The sequence below is a fragment of the Phocoena sinus genome, chromosome 1 (genome assembly GCF_008692025.1).
Source record: "Phocoena sinus isolate mPhoSin1 chromosome 1, mPhoSin1.pri, whole genome shotgun sequence".
Classification (NCBI taxonomy): Eukaryota; Metazoa; Chordata; class Mammalia; order Artiodactyla; family Phocoenidae; genus Phocoena; species Phocoena sinus.
The window spans coordinates 136,595,496-136,614,264 of NC_045763.1; the positions used below are offsets into that span (position 1 = coordinate 136,595,496).

General features: G+C 36.1%; 1 protein-coding gene across 2 annotated transcripts in view; it reads right to left on the reverse strand.

Moving 5' to 3' along the window:
• ACBD6 (acyl-CoA binding domain containing 6) overlaps positions 1-18,769 on the reverse strand; it is a 234,328-nt gene that overhangs the window by 156,369 nt on the left and 59,190 nt on the right. For both annotated transcript variants that reach the window (XM_032652400.1, XM_032652408.1), the window contains exon 4: positions 11,259-11,341. In XM_032652400.1, coding sequence (XP_032508291.1) covers positions 11,259-11,341 — 83 coding nt within the window. The remainder of the gene's footprint in view (positions 1-11,258; positions 11,342-18,769) is intronic.

The window sequence follows — 18,769 nt, forward strand, 5'->3', positions numbered from 1 at the left end:
AAATTTTAGATGCTATCATAAAAATATAAGAGGGAATAAATAGTCTTCCAAAATTTTCTTAGGAACTACATCAGCAAAGGTTTTTTAAATATCACTGCTCTAACCCAATATTCTATAAAGTAGAGGCCCAAACCAAGGAGTGGGCCATTCAACCAAGGATGATCAAAGAAGGTGTTACAGAAGAGTTGACATTACAACCTAGCCTTGAAGGATAAACTGACAACCCAGCTAAGTTACTGAAGGATCCAGAAGAACAGAAGAAAAGGAAAAGCACAACAAAATGAGGTGTTCAGGGGAACTGCAAGCAACTGGTTACGGCAGGGTGTTGGAAGATAAAGTTAAAGGGATAAGGTGGACAACAGATCACAAAGAACCTTCTTGGTATACTGCATATAATGTAAGTAACAAATGTTAGTAACAAATTATTTGGGGAACAGAATATTTACCAACCTTCCAAAACTTGGAGTAAAGGGTAGTAGAACTGTCCTCTTATTTAGCTAAACAAACTAAATAAAAGCTACTAATGAGAGGAGAAAAGAATGTCTCCTAGATAACTTGAACAGCTACTTGATTCAGACACTAACCTTAACACATCTAAAAAAGCAAAACAGTGAGACAACTACCATGAGTAGGAGGTAGCAATGGTTAGCAATGAACCATAGGAGGAAGCAAAAATCTGTAAAGCCAATTTTGAACACTGCCGAAAAGAAACAATTAATCGAAGGCAAAAAGGCATTCTGAGGTATTTCTCTGCTGGGAGACGGTCTGTTCTAGAGGCATCGTTAGGACTTTGGCTAAAGCAAATCTAAAAATAATTCCCCCGGGCTTCCCTGGTGGCACAGTGGTTGAGAGTCCGCCTGCCGATGCAGGGGACACGGGTTTGTGCCCTGGTCCGGGAAGATCCCACATGCTGCGCAGCGGCTGGGCCTGTGAGCCATGGCCGCTGAGCCTGCGCGTCCAGAGCCTGTGCTCTGCAAGGGGAGAGGCCACAGCAGTGAGAGGCCCACGTACTGCAAAAATAAAAAAAATAAAAATAATTCCCCTTCTCTCATTCTATTTAACATTCACAAATGGTCACCTGTCTTTTGGGTTCCTCAATACTCAGACTGAGGGTACACAGGGTATCAAAGCATTTGGATCGATATAAAGATATATATTGGTAAATAAATAAGCCATTTAGTTTACACATCAGTTTCAGATAAATTTTATTACTGCTACATTGTTTCTGAGGGTCTGGTCATCTATGTGCCTTTTATTTAGATCTTTGAGATTGAAGAATGGACCCTGACCTATGGTAAATTCACCAAAAAGCCACTCTGTGAAGCTCCTTAGGAGCCAATCTTTCAAGGATGAAAGCCTGCACATGTCTTACAAAATTCAGCAGTACTGCTGGTGAATACTACTTCTTTGTAGGAATTTAAGTTCCTAATTTATTTGTTGGATGTGTGACCAGAAGTTGTCAATCAGAAAGGTAAAGGGTTATTACTCTTCTGTTCAAATACAATGTTAGGAAACAATGATATCATCTCACTGATCTCATTTGACTATGGTTTCCAACATCCTACTATGTACACCAGATACAAAGCACAAAGCCTACTGTTGATTCTTTTTTATACAACCCTGATATACAGTTGGCCTTTGAACAATGTAGGTTTGAACTGTGCAGGTCCACTTATATGTGGATATTTTTCAATAGTAAATACTATAGTCCTACACATTCTATGGTTGGTTGAATCCACGGATGCAGAGGAACTGTGGATATGGAGGGTCAACTATAAGTTATACTTGGATTAACCCGCACCTTGTTCAAGGATCAACTGTATAGATATATATAAAATCTTTATTTTATATATACACATATAAAATCTTTATATAATTTTTGATATGACTATAAACCATTAATATTCTATAAGTTGAGATAAAATGTCTACAAAAAAATTAAGCTACCCTCTGTATTTTTTTAAAAAGCATGTTTTAATTTACAAATATAAAAAAATACAGGCATATTTTAATTTTACTTGCAGCTGTTTCTCTCCCTGAAAGAATCTATTCTTACTCAAAGGTTTTTTAAGGAAGCTGGTGTAAGGAGCAAAACAGGTAAAGTCAACTCCTAACTTAAGGATTAAATAGTAGTCATAGTTTTCATACTTAGCATATTAAAAAATCTCCACTTTTAATTAATATCTAAGTAAAATTTTAGATGTTAATATCACCTTGTAAAACACTGTTTTTGAGTCTCAATCTTATCAAAGACCATAAATGAGAGTCTATACTATGATCCTCAGGTAAAATTTTACAAATAGCACCTCCTTTCTGAAACACTTTGGTCCTAAGTCCTGGAAGAGACAAAACACTGCTTCAGCAGTAACAATGCTCGAGAAACCTAGCAATGAGATCAAAGCACTAAGAAAGTGCTTTATGTTGTTTGTTAAGTTGTTCTTAAAATAATTCTTGAAATCCTAGGTACCAAATAAACACCTAGAAATTGTTTACTAAGTTGGCATATTTCACTGCCAACTTGGTAAACACATATTTTTTTCGTATTTTAACATCTCTGATGGATCTTATAACCTTCAGCATCTTACAATTAATTAGTGACTTTTTTTTTCTTAATGGTATTTAAATAATGGTGTTCTAAAACCAATGGTGTTTTAATCAGTAAAGTAATAAGGTAGGTTCCAAATACACAGTGACAGATGGACAAGTGAATGAGAGAATTCATATATATTGAATCACAATCCTCCCACTCAGAGTGTTACTATAGCCACACTTGGTTTCAGACAATTATAGGAAATAACCAGTTGGTTTTCCCACTTCCTATTATGTGGTAACGGCAACATCTTTCACCAAGTAATAACTATTTTCAGACTGGGTTGTATATGTAGTGTATTTAGTTCTAGGACCATAGAATTCTTAAAAGCCTCAAATAAAAAGTTCCATTTACTATCTTACTTATGTTGATAAGGGTTCCTTCAAATGAAACCACTTACATTTTAAAATATTTTTCTCATATTTTTTCAAACGACCAATGACAAAGGAAAGATCAATGCCCCAGGTACTTCTTGTAGATAACTTGTTATACTGGAAAAGTTATTTAGGCATAATTTATAAAAACACTAGTTACTAAAAATGCATTTTCACCTGTTAAAACCTGGTTAACTCTAAAAAAGTCGACTGAAAATTTCTGATACTCTAAATGTCCATGAGAAAAAACATAGTTCAGTTCTGATCAATCCCTCTAAAACCAGTGCCCACATCAGAAAAATCTATAGAATCCCTTGGCTACAGAGATGAGTTACATTCTCAACCATTAAGGTAAGTCTAAAATCAATAAAAACAATTAATCTAAGGGAAACATCATCATCAGTATATTGATAAATGAAAGACTACAGTCTCTAATTTTACCAGTGAAGCACATTTTTAAAAACACTAAATGGAAAAGAAATTTAATTAAAAATGTAAACTGAAGATACTCACTATATTAATATAACAACTATCAAATTCAATTTCAATAATTGGAGATGACAATGATTCCTCAAATATCTCAGAAGCAGTACAGTGTAGCAGTTAAGAGCAGAGTTACTAACCATGTGACCTTGGACAAGTAACCTAATTTGAGTCTCAGTTTCCTCATCTGTAAAACAGGGATGTTAATAATACCTACATCTCACAGGATCATTCTGAAGGTTAAGTGGAATAATATATATAACACATGTGGTATAGTTACTAGCATACAATAAGTGGTCAATATATATTAGCTGACAGTTCTATTACCTTAAGATTTTAGCATATATTTTAAGCTGGAGTCATTTTTCATATTCATATAACAGTCTCCATCAATTTACCTAACAAGTATTAATTGGACCTTCAAGGAAATAAAAATAGGCCAATTGGTTGGAGCAGAGTGAACAAGTTGCAGGGGGGGCGGGGGGAATTGGCATTAGATGAGACAATGAGGGGCCCTGCAAGACATGTTAAGGATTTTAAAATTCTATCCTAAGTGCTATGGGAAATCATTACAGGATTTTATGCAGGAAAGTGCTATGAGGTTTGAGTTATAAATCTGGGGAGGAGACAGAAAAGGAAGTGAGGAATCCAGTTTGCAAATCGTTCTGTAGTGTCCTGGCCAAGAGAAGATGGCTGTTTAGAGTACTGATGGTAATGCAAAAGGCATGATAGCAGTGATAATGAGAAGCAGATGAATTTGGATTATTTTGAACATGAAGGAAACAGAATTCCTGATGTGTTAGGAGATGTGAGAGACAGAGAAGACCAATACGACATATAGACCTAGGAATGACGTACTTTACATGAAATACTGTTAAAAATACTTACCTAATGAATATATAAAATTTTATAGTAGGTAAAGACTTTAAAATAAAAAACCATGTAATTAATGTAATAATACCTTTCTCACACAGAACTCAAACTTCAATAAACACCAGCATTTATTAATATATACAATGCAATCAGCAAAGACCTCATAAATTGAAAAGCAATGAAATGAACCAAAATTGCTTGCTTTCAGCATTGAGAGAATAGCTGGTAACAATTCAATGGGAATTAAGAAGATGACTTTGTCTATCACACAAAACTTACATCTTTGCTAACACTTTTAAAATATCTTTCTTTAAATGTATCTGTAAAGCATTTTAATAGGAGAAAACATTTGTTTATATTATCTGTAACACATATAACCACCTTTTATTATAATAGTATATCCATAACCATATGTCTTTATAATTGCACGTGTATGCATGCACGCACAGACACACGCTTAAACAAGACTAAGTGCCTAGCATTTCATAGGTACCATATACGGATAAGGATATAAGAAAGAGAGAAGGAAAAGATTAGAAAGGGTAGAGTGAGGAAAAGGATGATGCAAAAGGAAAAGAAAGAAGAGAAGCAGAGAGGAAGAGAAGATAAGATGATGGTTTTAGTTGATGAATGACCTCTTGTTCAGAAAGGGCTGTTGATCTGCAAACAGGTAGATTTGCCTATATGCTTGGTTGGCATCATGACGCTGAGCACACAGGAGCTAAATAAAGCACGCAAGAAAAGGGTGAATATGAAAGCCAGGAGACTCTTACAACAGTTATTGTTTATGTCAAGACCTGCTCATCCCAAGGGACCCATTTTCACATAATCTATAATTATCTCTTCGCTTTAATCGGCTTGTCATTCCTGAGGCTCTCATGGGCACTGGAAGAGGAAAAGCTCATTAACTAAACCTTTTCTCCTCTCTCCAGCCACCCATGGCTTTTAATTGCTTGGTGTGTTATTATCTAGGAGTGCAACTGGGATCATTTTCATAAGAAAGGGAGTAGAGAGAAGGAAGGGAGCCATGAGTCCCTGAGGTATGCACCATAGACAAACCTTTGCTTTCTCAATTATTTATGCCAGCTGAGGTTTTACAGGCTGAATAAATCCATAACTCAAGTTCATTCTGAGCAGTCACATTCTCAAGGGGGAGTTGCCCACTTGCCTATACACACTTGTGCAGACCTCAAAGAATAACCAGAATGTAACAAGACATATGTCATCCATTTTATCACCTATCACCAAAGTGTTAACACAATGTTGATCACAGGCAACACGGTGAAACAGGGAAGGATTTCACTACTACCAGCCAAACAGATGGAGGGAAGCAGGATAATCTTTTTGGTGCTAAGGGCAGTGGTATCAATGGGACAGTAGTATCCCAGAGTGACTCAGCCTACTAAAAGCATAAAAATCCAAATACTCAACTTTTTAAATACAAAGTATGTGTAATACATACTCTTGGTGTTTCAGAGTCTTAAATAGATTTGTTAAAAACAGGTTGTTAACAATGTGAAGCTTTGAATAAATAACTAAATGGAATTTTATACTATTTGATTCTATTAGTCTCATTAAACCATGTAAACCAAAGCTATGTTGTAGCTTGTTCTCCAATCACATCTCTTCCAGGAAGATTTTAGAGTACAATTTATGTGTAAGTGACTGGCTTTTATTTCAGTTCATATTTTCACCAAAAATACAAAATTAAAGCATAAAATTATCACTTTCATTCTAGTTTATTATACTTACAGTTTACCATTTTATAATCAGAACTAGAGAGCAACCAGTGAAAAAATATTTCTAAAATATTTTCAAAATCTATTATGGTTTAAAAATTTTAACTTTGTAAGTCAATGATGAAAGCATCTCTTTAAAATTCTACAGGCTCTTGTGTCTGACCACAGCAGTGACCTCTGGTATTTTCTGCCAAAAGAGTTCATTTGTCTCACAGAACAACTAATCAATTCCAGAGTCCATCAATCACTTTAGTTGTATACTGGTCTTGTCTTGCTTAAAGAAGGTCCAGATGGCTGCCTGTGTAAGTGGGATTAATAAGATTCTGATAGATTACATAGCATCAAACTACAAAATATAACAGGGAAGATCAAATGTTATTGCAGGGTGGGTTGGATACTGTACACGTTTCATTTGTTGTATTTTTAAATCATGTCCTAATTTCTCAATTTATGTGCCAACATCGAGGTGAAACCTTCTCAGTTATACAAGTCACTGAAAGTGATTCCCTGTTAAGTGAGTCAGTATATGTAGTACAGAAGCATTTGACTCTTTGCAAAGCCCTATACTTATTAACCAGACCTTTTTCTGCCAGTCTGCAGTTTAAATGAAACACAACTGATCTCAAGACTAGAGTCACAACATCTGTTACTCTCTTGTTTCTACAGTTCCAAACTCAGATCTAGTAGCACTGGTCTCCCTTCCCGGTTTGCCATTTTCTTCTGCAAAAGCAAACAACCTGTACCTAATTCCATAGTTAGGTGATTTTAGCTCCCACCATCAGCCCTGTGCCCTGAGTCTCCACTGTGGGGACTCTATGCTTAGTAACAATATTAATAAAACTAATAGTTACAAAGTAACTTATTTTGTGCCACATACTATTCTAGGATGCCTGTGTATAAGTATCATATAATCCACAAAAATGCTATAGGAGAAAGCATAATATACTATAATCATCCCCATTTTATAGATAAGTAACTTGTCCAAGGTCACAGAGCTAATAAGAGATGGAACCACCATTTGAATTCCAGCAGGCTCCATAATTTTTTGTACTTAATTAGCCTCACCTTATATCTCCTCCATTATACTACAGAACAATTAACTAGCTTCAGAATGAGAAATTGGTGTCAGGACTCTGGAATATTAACACAGAGATCTGTACCTATGACATTATATTGTCACTTTCTGTGAAAGAGTGGAAATAAAGGTCAGAACCAAAACAGTCAGGGAGCAAGCTCAGAATTGGCCCCAGTGGCCCTTGGCCCAGGAACATTTACAATAAAAATAAAATGGGCCCTTAACTTGTCACCTACAATGCACATTAGTCAGGAAACTGCCACAACAATGGAGCCCAAGCCTTGGTAAAGGGGTTCATTAGATACTGATTTTCCTAACCTTCAGAGATGTGGAGGGCTTCCCTGGTGGCGCAGTGGTTAAGAATCCACCTGCCAATGCAGGGGACACGCTCGCATGCCACAACTACCGAAGTCCGTGCGTCTAGAGCCCGTGCTCCACAACAAGAGAAGCCAAAGCAACGAGAAGCCCGTGCACTGCAACGAAGAGTAGCCCCTGCTCGCCCCAACTAGAAAAAGCCCGCGCGCAGCAATGAAGACCCAACGCAGCCAAAAGTAAGTAAATAAATAAATTTTTTTAAATGTGGAAAAAATTATAAGTTTATATATTAAAGTATCCAAAACAGACCTTCAAAATATATTTTATGTTCTTTTTAATGGTTCTATACAAGAAAGCTTTTCCTTTCATCCAAGTTTACCATTTGATGTTTCTAAAATTATAAAACCTACTGTCACTTTCACCTCAGCTGAACATTAATTCTGCCAATAAACTGCAATTAACCTCAATTAAAGCACAATTTTCTCTTCGAAAAATAAAACACCAGATACTAAATTTCACCAAAGTACAAGCAAAATTTGATTATACAAACTTCAACAAATAGCCTGTTTTCACTGTTGCAACTGCATTCTTATACTTAAAAAACAATAGGGACTATATCTGGTCCTTCACTGGAATAAACGAACATTTCATTATACAATAACTTTTATCATGATCTAGTTTGTTATACTGGAATCGTTACAGAATGAATTCTCTAATATAAGAATATGACTAGTTGCTGTGATTTCTGATCTACTGTAGTAGTAACAAAACTACAGTTTGTAACTGAAAGGCTTTCCGTGGCTCTCTCACGTTCACGTTCCTTACTGTTTCATATCTTAACAATATGTTCCAGAATACAACGATTTAGATTCTATCATAAGAAGACTAATACTTGGATGACTTAATGAGATAAGGCCAAGACTAACCACTTTTGCCAATAGCAGAGGTTCATATTTCACTCAACCAATAAGGTTTATTAAACATACTCAAATGTAGATGCCAAAAATACCAAAAACATACTATTGAAAAGTGAAGAAGCAGGCTTCCCTGGTGGCGCAGTGGTTGAGAGTCCGCCTGCCAAGGCAGGGGACACGGGTGCGTGCCCCGGTCCGGGAAGATCCCACATGCCGCAGAGCGGTTGGGCCCGTGAGCCATGGCCGCTGAGCCTGCGCGTCCGGAGCCTGTGCTCCGCAACGGGAGAGGCCACAACAGTGAGAGGCCCGCGTACCACAAAAATAAACAAAAGTGAAGAAGCTGAGAAGCACAAATATCCACGATATTTCATCTCATCATAGGTTCATAATAAACGTGTGTTGAGTTGAATTAAAATCTCTACTTTATGAAGATAAAGCTATATTATTTTGTCACTTTTCTCAAGATCAAAATTCTGAATATTGATTTAAATCTGAGTCACTTCTTTAGGAATTGGGTAGAGGATAAGCAGGTAGGTTAACTTTTCCAGTTTAGTTTAACTCTTAGGAATACTCCAATTACCCAGATATCTACTATCACATCAATAGGAGTACATTTGATTTGCTTTCTGTTCTGCAGAGCTACTGTGATCAGGCATGTCACTGGATATTACAAAAGAAACTGTATTCAACGTGTCATTTTGAAAAATAGTAGAGTCTGGGAGCCCTTAAGGAAATCAGTACACAAAATAAAGATCACTATTTATAGATAAGTGATTGATATTATTAGAAAGTTAAGTATAGTGATTTTAAAAAAGCAAAGTTAAGAAACTATCTCCATTTAATTATCTAACTAGGAAAGTGGCCTATACATTTGTTTAGGAAAGGAGGGGAGGATGGGCATGTCTGATTTACGATAGGGCCACTAGGCTAACTGTGTGAGCCAGTCACTAAACTTTCAGCCCCTTGGGGGAAGCAGCTGTGGATACCTCCCAAGCTCTGGGCATTTTTACTAGGTACCTACTAAGTTCTGGGAACTTCCCCAGATACTGAGAATACACAGATGGAAAAAATACTACCCTTGCTCTCCAAAAACTAACAGTTTAGCAGAAAGGACAAATTTTTAAAAATTATAATCCAATGTAGCATAATGTCACAGAAGCTATAACAAAAGTGTGAATGAAAGACTATGGGGGGCTTCCCTGGTGGCACAGTGGTTGAGAGTCCGCCTGCCAATGCAGGGGACACGGGTTCGTGCCCCGGTCCAGGAAGATCCCACATGCTGCGGAGCGGCTGGTTCTGTGAGCCATGGCCACTGAGCCTGCGCATCCGGAGCCTGTGCTCCACAACGGGAGAGGCCACAACAGTGAGAGGCCCACGTACCGCAAAAAAAAAAAGACTATGGGAACACAGAGAAGGAATGACTAACCTCCCCTCCTAGAAAAATGACTCTAAGGGTTTACTGACTTGATTTGAACATTTAATAAACTTTGATTAATATGGTTACAGTTCTAATACGCCATTTTTTAGAAGCTCTAAGTAGAGAATATACAAATTAAGAACCCCCCAAACATGTTCTGATTCTATAAGGGTTAAGGGGAAGGGGGAGTTAAACTCTGAAAGTGTTTTTTAAACTGTGCTTCCTCAAAACTACATGGGCTTCTCAGAGCTTTCAGGGTACCTCAAGGGATGAGGGTGGCAAATGTACTCCAGGCCAGCAGCATTCTTAAAGGGTATCTTTATCCCCCTCAAATCTCCATCAGTCTTCCACTATATCACCCCAAGTAGACATTTAATCTTAGTAAAAAATGATGTGCTTGCTATGCAAATAGATTCAAGACAGGGCCCTTAGTATTAGCTGGTCATTAACTAGAAACTATGAGCATTTGAAGTTTTTGATTCATAGGGGTATCAATAGCTTTCCTTCTAGAATGCTACCTGGGAGTTCTTATCACTAATTATTTATGTGGTGAATAATGTCAGCAACTCTTTTGCAAGAGTGAAGCATAAAATTCTGGTACAATTTCCTCTTCATTCTATGAAGATAGATATTTCCCTTCAATTTAGGTGAACTCAATTTTCCACTTGAAAATTAGGGCTCATTTATTTCATGTTAATAATAAGTGAGAACAGTAAAGCTCAGATGACGCAGAAGGGTAAGAGCATCAGAAGTTCCTATTTCTTGTTTTTGCTTGTAAAGTAACAATCTTAGAAGAATGTGTCACGTGGCTTTAAAGCAGGATAGAATCCTTTTTCTGATTTACACAGTGTGTAAAGAAAACAATAATCCAAGAAATTTCATACGTAACATACAAAATTTAAGGACCTTTGTTAAATAATGCAAAATGACCTTTAAAATTTTTTTAATTTTGTTAAAAATACATAAAATCTATCATCTTAACCATCTCTAAGTGTCCGGTTTGGTAGCATTAAGTATATTCACACTGTTGTGCAACCAGTCTCCAGCACTTTTTCATCTTGTAAAGCTGAAATGAATTTTAACTTGTAGCTAGAATAAACTACAGAAATTAAAATATTTAAAAGAAATAATGATATTTTGAGGAAAACTAATGAGAACAACAACAAAAATCCATAGCTTTAGATTGAGACACAAAACCTTGCCCTACCAACTACTTATGCGGGAGAAAGGTTATTACCTGGCACTGATTCAGATACTTACAGATTTTAAAGATTATACACATAAAAATTTATTTCCTGCCATTTATTATCCTCCTAGAGATACCACCAAATCGGTTTCATGTTAAGAAAAAGTTCTTCAAATGAAAGTTTTGGGTATTAATAAATAAATTTATAAACACACACACAATGTATACATATACACACATACTATACATATATGTATATACCCCTATTGTTGAAGACCAGAAAAGAATTTACCTGATGATTTCTTCGTGATACAGAGAACTAACAACTGGCCCACCAAAAACAGTATTTGCTTCTTTTCCTTTCTTCTCTGGTGACTGTGGTTGGGGGGGAGGGGGGGATTGGTGGGAAAAAAGACACATGGATTAAAGCAGTGTGCATTTAAACCGGTTACAAAATACTACTCTGTTAAGGAACACTAATATTTGATGATCCACCATTTCTCTAAGGCCCTACTGACAATTTTAGGATGGCACCAGAAAGGCAAGAGGACTCTCAGGTCATCACAGCAGCAGAATGAATACCCTCTATCAAGCTAAGGTTATTCCACTACTGTCTTCTGGAGCCACCTAAGAGCCATTCCCCTAGCTGATTATGTTAGCTATGTTCACTGTGGAAAACAGAGACATTCAGTGTGGAAAAATGAAAACAAAATATGAAATATAAATATCAGACCTGAGTGTGATCAGGAAAATCATATCTAGGTTAACAAAATTAAAGTTCCCAAATAAGCAACTAAATTGTAATAAAGCTTAAAATTTAACCATAAAAAAATAAAGAAAATATTTTTAGGTGGCAAGAAGGAAGGATGAGAAGGTAGAAGGGAGACAGGAAAGAGGTTGAGATCTAAAATAAAAGAAAAAAAGCAAACTTATGGAAACACTTTCCAAAATCAAGTATTCAGTAGGCTCTGTCCCTCTATGTTCTCAAAAAGCACAAGGTTAAGATTAAATTTAAAAATAAGATTCTTCCAAAACATGTATGTAGAAGCAGTGAACCTGGATATTACTGTTGTCTGAAAGATCAAATTGCAACCTATGCAAAAGCCCACATCTCTTGCAATATTGACAGTTTTTAGGCCAGGATACCCTACAAAAATAAAAACTCTGATTCTGAACATAAGTATTATCTTAGAGTCAAAATTACTTTTATTATTTAATTTGACTGCAAAAATAATTAGTTTCACTTCAGAAAAATATAGACAGTTCCCCTATACGTGTTTTTTTTTTCTTACTTTAAAGAAGGGGTTTTGCTTTATTGTTGTTACTTTTTTTGTTTGTTTCTTTTGGTCTGTGAACCACTGAGCTGAGGAAAAGATCCTTTAGGCAACATATTCTGTCAGTTCGTAACACCATTGGAGGAACTAAAGTTTCAAGAAATGGTGCAGATTTTTGAGGTGAAGTCGGTTATCAATTTATGACAGAAACAAAGGTATAATGTCATAAACAACAACTACCATCATGATTAAATAATAAAGTATATAAAGTACAATAGCCTGATGTTGGCAAAAAAGAAGCACAAAGTAAATGCAACTTCCCTCTCTCCTCTGAGGACCAAGTCTTAGAGCATAAATGCTGCAAAGAATTTTCAGGATAGAGAATGTTTTCCCTTATACTAAAAAAGCACAATCCAAAGGGAGAACTTACTTTATTTAATCCAATTACATTCTGAATACATACTCCATTAGTAGGATAAAGTTGAAACATACTTGCTGCCCAAGAGATGCTTGCTAAATGAATAACAAAATTGGAAGTGAAAAAACTGGATACCAAAGGAAAAAAAGAGGGAGAGAGAATCAAGTATAGAGTGTCAAGCACAGTTTCCTGAAAAAGAACTGACTCCAAGAAGATAACATAGCAGAAAATCTAGGTGACCTTAGGTTTGCAATTACTTTTTAGAAACAACACCAAAACCATGATCCATGAAAGAAAAAAACTGATGTTAGTGTTTATTAAAATTAAAAATGTCTGCTCTGTGAAAGACACCATTAAGAGAATGAAATCACACACTGGGAAAAAAACCTTTGCAAACACAAATCTATTAAATGACTAGTATTCAAAATATATCTCAAAAGACTCTTAAAACTCAACAATAAGAAAACAAATAGAAAATTACAGGCCAATATTGATGGTGAACATAGATGTAAAACTCCTCAAGAAAATATCAGCAAACCAAATTCAACAAAACATTAAAAGGATTAAACACCATGATCAAGTAGGATTTATCCTAGGAATGCAAAGATGGCTCAACACCCACAAATCAATCAATGTGATATATCAGATTAACAAAATTAAGGATAAGATCATATGATCATCTCAACAGATGCAGAAAAAGCATTTGATAAAATTCAATATCTGGGGGCTTCCCTGGTGGCGCAGTGGTTGAGAGTCCGCCTGCCGATGCAGGGGACACGGGTTCGTGCCCCGGTCTGGGAGGATCCCACATGCCGCGGAGCGGCTGGGCCCGTGAGCCATGGCCGCTGAGCCTGCGCGTCCAGAGCCTGTCCTCCGCAGCGGGAGAGGCCACAACAGTGAGAGGCCCGCGTAACGCATAAAAAAAAAAAAAAAAAAAAAAAAAAATTCAATATCTGTTCATGATAAAAACTCTGAACAAAGCGGGTACACAGGGAATGTACCTCAACATAATAAAGGCCATATATGACAAGCCCACAACTAACATCATACTCAACAGTAAAAAGCTGAAAGCTTTACCTCCAAGATCAGGAACAAGACAAGGATGCCCATTCTTACCACTTTTATTCAACAATGTATTCGAAGTCCTAGCCACAGCAATTAAGCAAGAAAAAGAAATAAAGGCACCCAAATTAGAAAGGAAGAAGTAAAATTATCTCCTTTCATAGACAACATGATCGTATACACAGACAACCCTAAAGACATACTCCCCCCGCCACCAATCAATCTGTTAGAGGTAACAAATGATTCCAGAAAAGTTACAGGATGCAAAATTAACATACCAAAATCATGTCATGTCTGAGGGAGACAGAAGATAAAAAGGTTTTCTAATATTAAAAAGTGATGAGTGCTATAGAAAAAAAATTAGTGTAGGGAAGAGGGTTGGAATTTTAAATAAGATGGTCTGGGAGGGCCTCACTGAGAAGGTCATTTGAATAAAGACATAAGGAAGTAAACAAGTGAGTCCTGCACATATCTGGGGGAAATTGTCCCATGAATAGGAAACAGCCATTGCAAAGGCCCTGTGGTGAGGGTATGCTTAGAATGTTAGAGAACTGGTGTTCATGTCTTTTGCCAGAAAGCAATTAATGTATTTTAGGGGGCAAGACTAGAAGCAAAAACACATGGTTGTTCACAAGACAATCATAGTTTCTATCAGTGTCATTCACTGAAACCCTTAACATGAAGTAGGCAATTCAGAATAGATACCTGTAGTTTGCTTGGTAATTATTTGCTGTGAAAATACATACTACTAATTAGGAGTTATATGGTATTGGAAAGGGATGAGTATATTTCTTTCACTTAGTTAACAGCCTTTATTTTTTAGAGTAGTTTTAAGTTTAAAGAAAAATAAGCAGAAGGTACAGAGTGTTCCCATATACCCCTCGCCTCAATTTTCCCCTACTATTAACATCTTGCGTTAGTGTGGTACATTTGTTACAATAGATGGGCCAATATTAACACATTGTTATTAGTTAAAATCCACAGTTTACATTAGGGTTCATCTTTTGTGTTGCATATGGGTTTTGACAAGTGTATAATAACATGTGTCCAAATTACAGTATCATTCAGAATAGTTTCACTGCCCTAAAATTCCTACGCTCCAGTTATTCATCCCTCTCTCCCTCTGAAGCCCTGGCAACTACTGATCTTTTTACTGTCCTCATAGTTTTACCTTTTCCAGAACATCACACAGTTGGAATCATACAGTATGTAATCTTTCTTTCACTTAGCAATATGCATTTTAAGTTCCTTCATGTCTTTTCATGGTTTGATAGCCCATTTCTTTAAAAAAAAAAAACAAAACTCCTAGTTTTTGGGAAAAAAAACCCATAAAACTTACTATTTTAACCATTTTTATGTGTAAACTCTACTTCCCCTGTATCAAAACAAAAAATTTTTCTCCAATCTTCACCATAAGAATGTGGTGGGCCCTGGGGGTCAAAACCCATGAAAGCAGGGGGCCTTCCTAAGGCTGAGCCCCTGGAAGCTTTTAGCTCTTCAGCTAGTCCACACTCACCCTGCAGCAATTCATCAATTACCATTTAAGTGTTCCTACCAGTTCACGGTTCAAACAGCTTTTGTTCCCAATAAGCAGATCTCAAGTGTGATTCTATGTATTCACCTGTCACCATTTGGGGAGTGGCAGTTTGCCCTGTGAACTCAAATCTCAGATTAATCTAAGAATAGTCCATGATTTTCAGTTTGGTCAGATTTTTGCTGTTGTTGAAGATAGGAGAGATGATTTCCAAGTTCTTTACATGTCAGAGCTGAAACTGGAAGTTCAATTGTCTTTTGAAGACATTTTAAAATGAAAAAAAAAAAAGGCTTATATTTGTCACTTCCAGTTGTCTTCATTCCTTTAAGCAGGTAAATTTCCATCTTATACACTTTTCCTTTTGCCTGAAGAAGTTCCTTTAACATTTATTGTAGTGCATGTCAGTCAGCAACGAATTATCTCTGCTTTTGTCTGAAAAATCTTTATTTTACCCTTACTTTTTTTTTTTGTATTGACATGAGATTCACATAATATAAAATAAGCCATCTAAAAATATACAATTAGCTAGGGGAACTCTACTCTGTGCTCTTTGGTGACCTAAATGGGAAGGAAATGCAAAAAAGAGGAGATATATGTATACATATGGCTGATTCACTTTGCTGTACAGCAGAAACTGACACAGCAGTGTAAATCAACTCTACTCCAATAAAAAAAAAAAAAGACAAAATAAACAGTTTCCCCCTTTTATAAAACAAAATATATATATATACAATTGAGTGGCATTCAGTACACTGACAATGTTGTACAACCACCAGCTCTATTTAGTTTCAAAACATTTCCATCATCCCAAAACAAATCCTTGAGCCCATTAAGCAATCACTCTCATTCCTCTTCCTCTTAACCCTAGCAACCATCAATCAGCTTTCTGTCTCTATGGACTCACCCATTCTGGATACTTCATATAAATGGAATCACACAATATGTGATCATACGTGAGCAAGTATCAGTACTTCATTCCTTCCTATGATTAATACTCTAAACATATATATATATACACATACCTACTCTATATTATATATCCATTTATCAGTTGATGGACATTTGGATTGTTTGTACCTTTTGACTATTATTGTGCTATGAACATTTGTGTACAGCTATTTGAGTACCTGTTTTTAATTCTTTTGGGTATATATACCTAGGAGAAGAATTGCAGGGTCATATGGTAATTCTATGTGTAACTTTCGGAAGAACCACCAAACTATTTTCCACAGCACCTGCACCATTTTACATTCCCACCAACAATGTAAGATGGTTCCCATTTCTCCACATCCTTGCCAACACTTGTTATTATCTGTCTTTTTTATTACAGTCATCTTAGTGTGTGTGAAGTAATACCTCCCTGTGGTTTTGATTTGCATTTCCCTAATAACTAATACTTCATGTGATTGTGGGTCATTCTCTTTGGAGAAATGTCTATATTCAACCCATTTATTAGTTATCTTTTATGAGTTATTCATATATTCTGGATACTAGATCTTTATCAGGTATGATTTGCAAATATTTCCTCCCTTTCTGTAGAATGTCTTTTTACTTTTTTTGGATAGCAGAAAAGTTTTAATATTGATGCAGTCCTGTTTACCATCTTTTCTTTGGTTGCCTGTGTTTTTGCTGTCATATCTAAGAATCCATGGCCAAATCAAAAATCACTGAGATAAGTACATATTTACTTTAGTCAATATAGTTCTCATTCATATTTTTTTAGGTCGTTGATCCCTTTTGAGTGAATTTTTGTATATAGTGTGATATAAGAATGCACCTTCATTCTTTTGTATGTGGATATCCAGTTGTCCCAGCATCATTTAAGAGATTCTTCTTCTCCACTGAATGGTCTTGGCATCTTCATCAAAAATCAACTGACCATAAATGTGAGGGTTTATTTCTGGACTCAGTTCTATTCCACTGGTCCATGTGCCTATCTTTGTGCCAGTACAACACTGTTCTAATTACTGTTATTTTGTAGTAAGTTTTGAAATGGCAGGTGTGAATTCTCCAATTTTGTTCTTTTTCAATATTGTTTTGATTATTTGGGTCCCTTTATAATTCCATATATATCTGAGGATCAGCTTTTCCATTTCTGCAAAAATGTTAGTTGGAATTTTGATAGACTGCATTGAATCTGTAAGTCACTTTAGGTAGTACTGCCATCTTAACAATATAAAACCTTTCAATCTATGAACATGGGATGTCTTTCCATTTATCTAGGTCTTCCTTGTCTCAGCAATGGTGTATGGTTTTCAGTGTAAGATCTTTCACCTCCTTTTAAAACTATTCCTGGGTATTTTATTATTTTGTATGCTACTGTAAATGGAATAGTTTCCTTAGTTTCCACTTTGGGGTGTTCACTGATGGTGTATATTAACCCAACCGATTTTTGCATGTTGATCTTGTATCTTGCAAATTTGCTGAATGTTTATTTAGCCCCAGTACTGAAGTTAAATCCTTCAGAGGCCTCTACCATATGCCCCATACACTACATTTTCTTTCCACTCTGACCAGTAGGAAATGAAAGAGTCTCAGTCCTATGTCAACTCCACGAACTGTATGGCTTGCTGCTTTCTTGTATTTCATTCTCCAGCCTGTTAGTTTCCTCTCACACATACACAGATTAGTATTCAGCCAGAGAGACCCTTCTATAGATCTCTGGAACTCTCCCTTTGTATGCAAGAGCATCCTCTCTAGTATGCAGCCCTGTATATTCAGTCTGGCTCAAATTGACAAGGTGGCCAAGCTCTTTTGGATACCCCCTCCCTGAGCTGAAACTGCTTCCAGATAATAAGCTGAGGAAACTGTAGGGTTTACTTTGTTTCTCTTCTCTCATAGTTTCATACGATTTTCAGTGCATTGTCTGAAAATCATTATTTCAACTACTGTGTCTTGTTTTCTTCCTGTTTTAAATAAAAGGGTAAATCTTGTCCCTATTATACCATCATGCCCAAGAGCAGAAGTTCCAAAAACATTAATTTAAAAACCAGCATAATATTCCATGAAGTGATGTACCATAATTTACTTAACCATTATCTGACAACTGTCCCTTTAGGTATTTTCATTTTTTCATTCATAAACCAAGATATGATGAATACCTTTGTACATAAAGCATAATACAGTTTTAACTAAAATCTTCAGGGAAAAAACTGACTCTATAATTTAATTATAATGCATTCTAAGTGTATTTCTTCCTAGGATTAATTCCTCTTTCTGCAGCAACTGCACAGGCATATTAGAATGCTGGTGACAATTTTGGGAAGGCGAGGTGGGAGATTATATCTGAGGCAAAAAAAATTTTTTTTAATAATCTGCCATTACCAGATTGAATTCAGAATAAAGGTGCCAAAGATGCATTAGTTTTGTTCTCCATCCACTTCATCTATAAGGGCCAAACTTTGGCTACTTTTACTCTCTTGATTTCCACTCCAATGAAATGCTTCTCACAGAGGTTTAAGAAGTTTATTTCATTTCGCTCTACTCAAAATCCATTAAGTTATTTTTATGTTGCA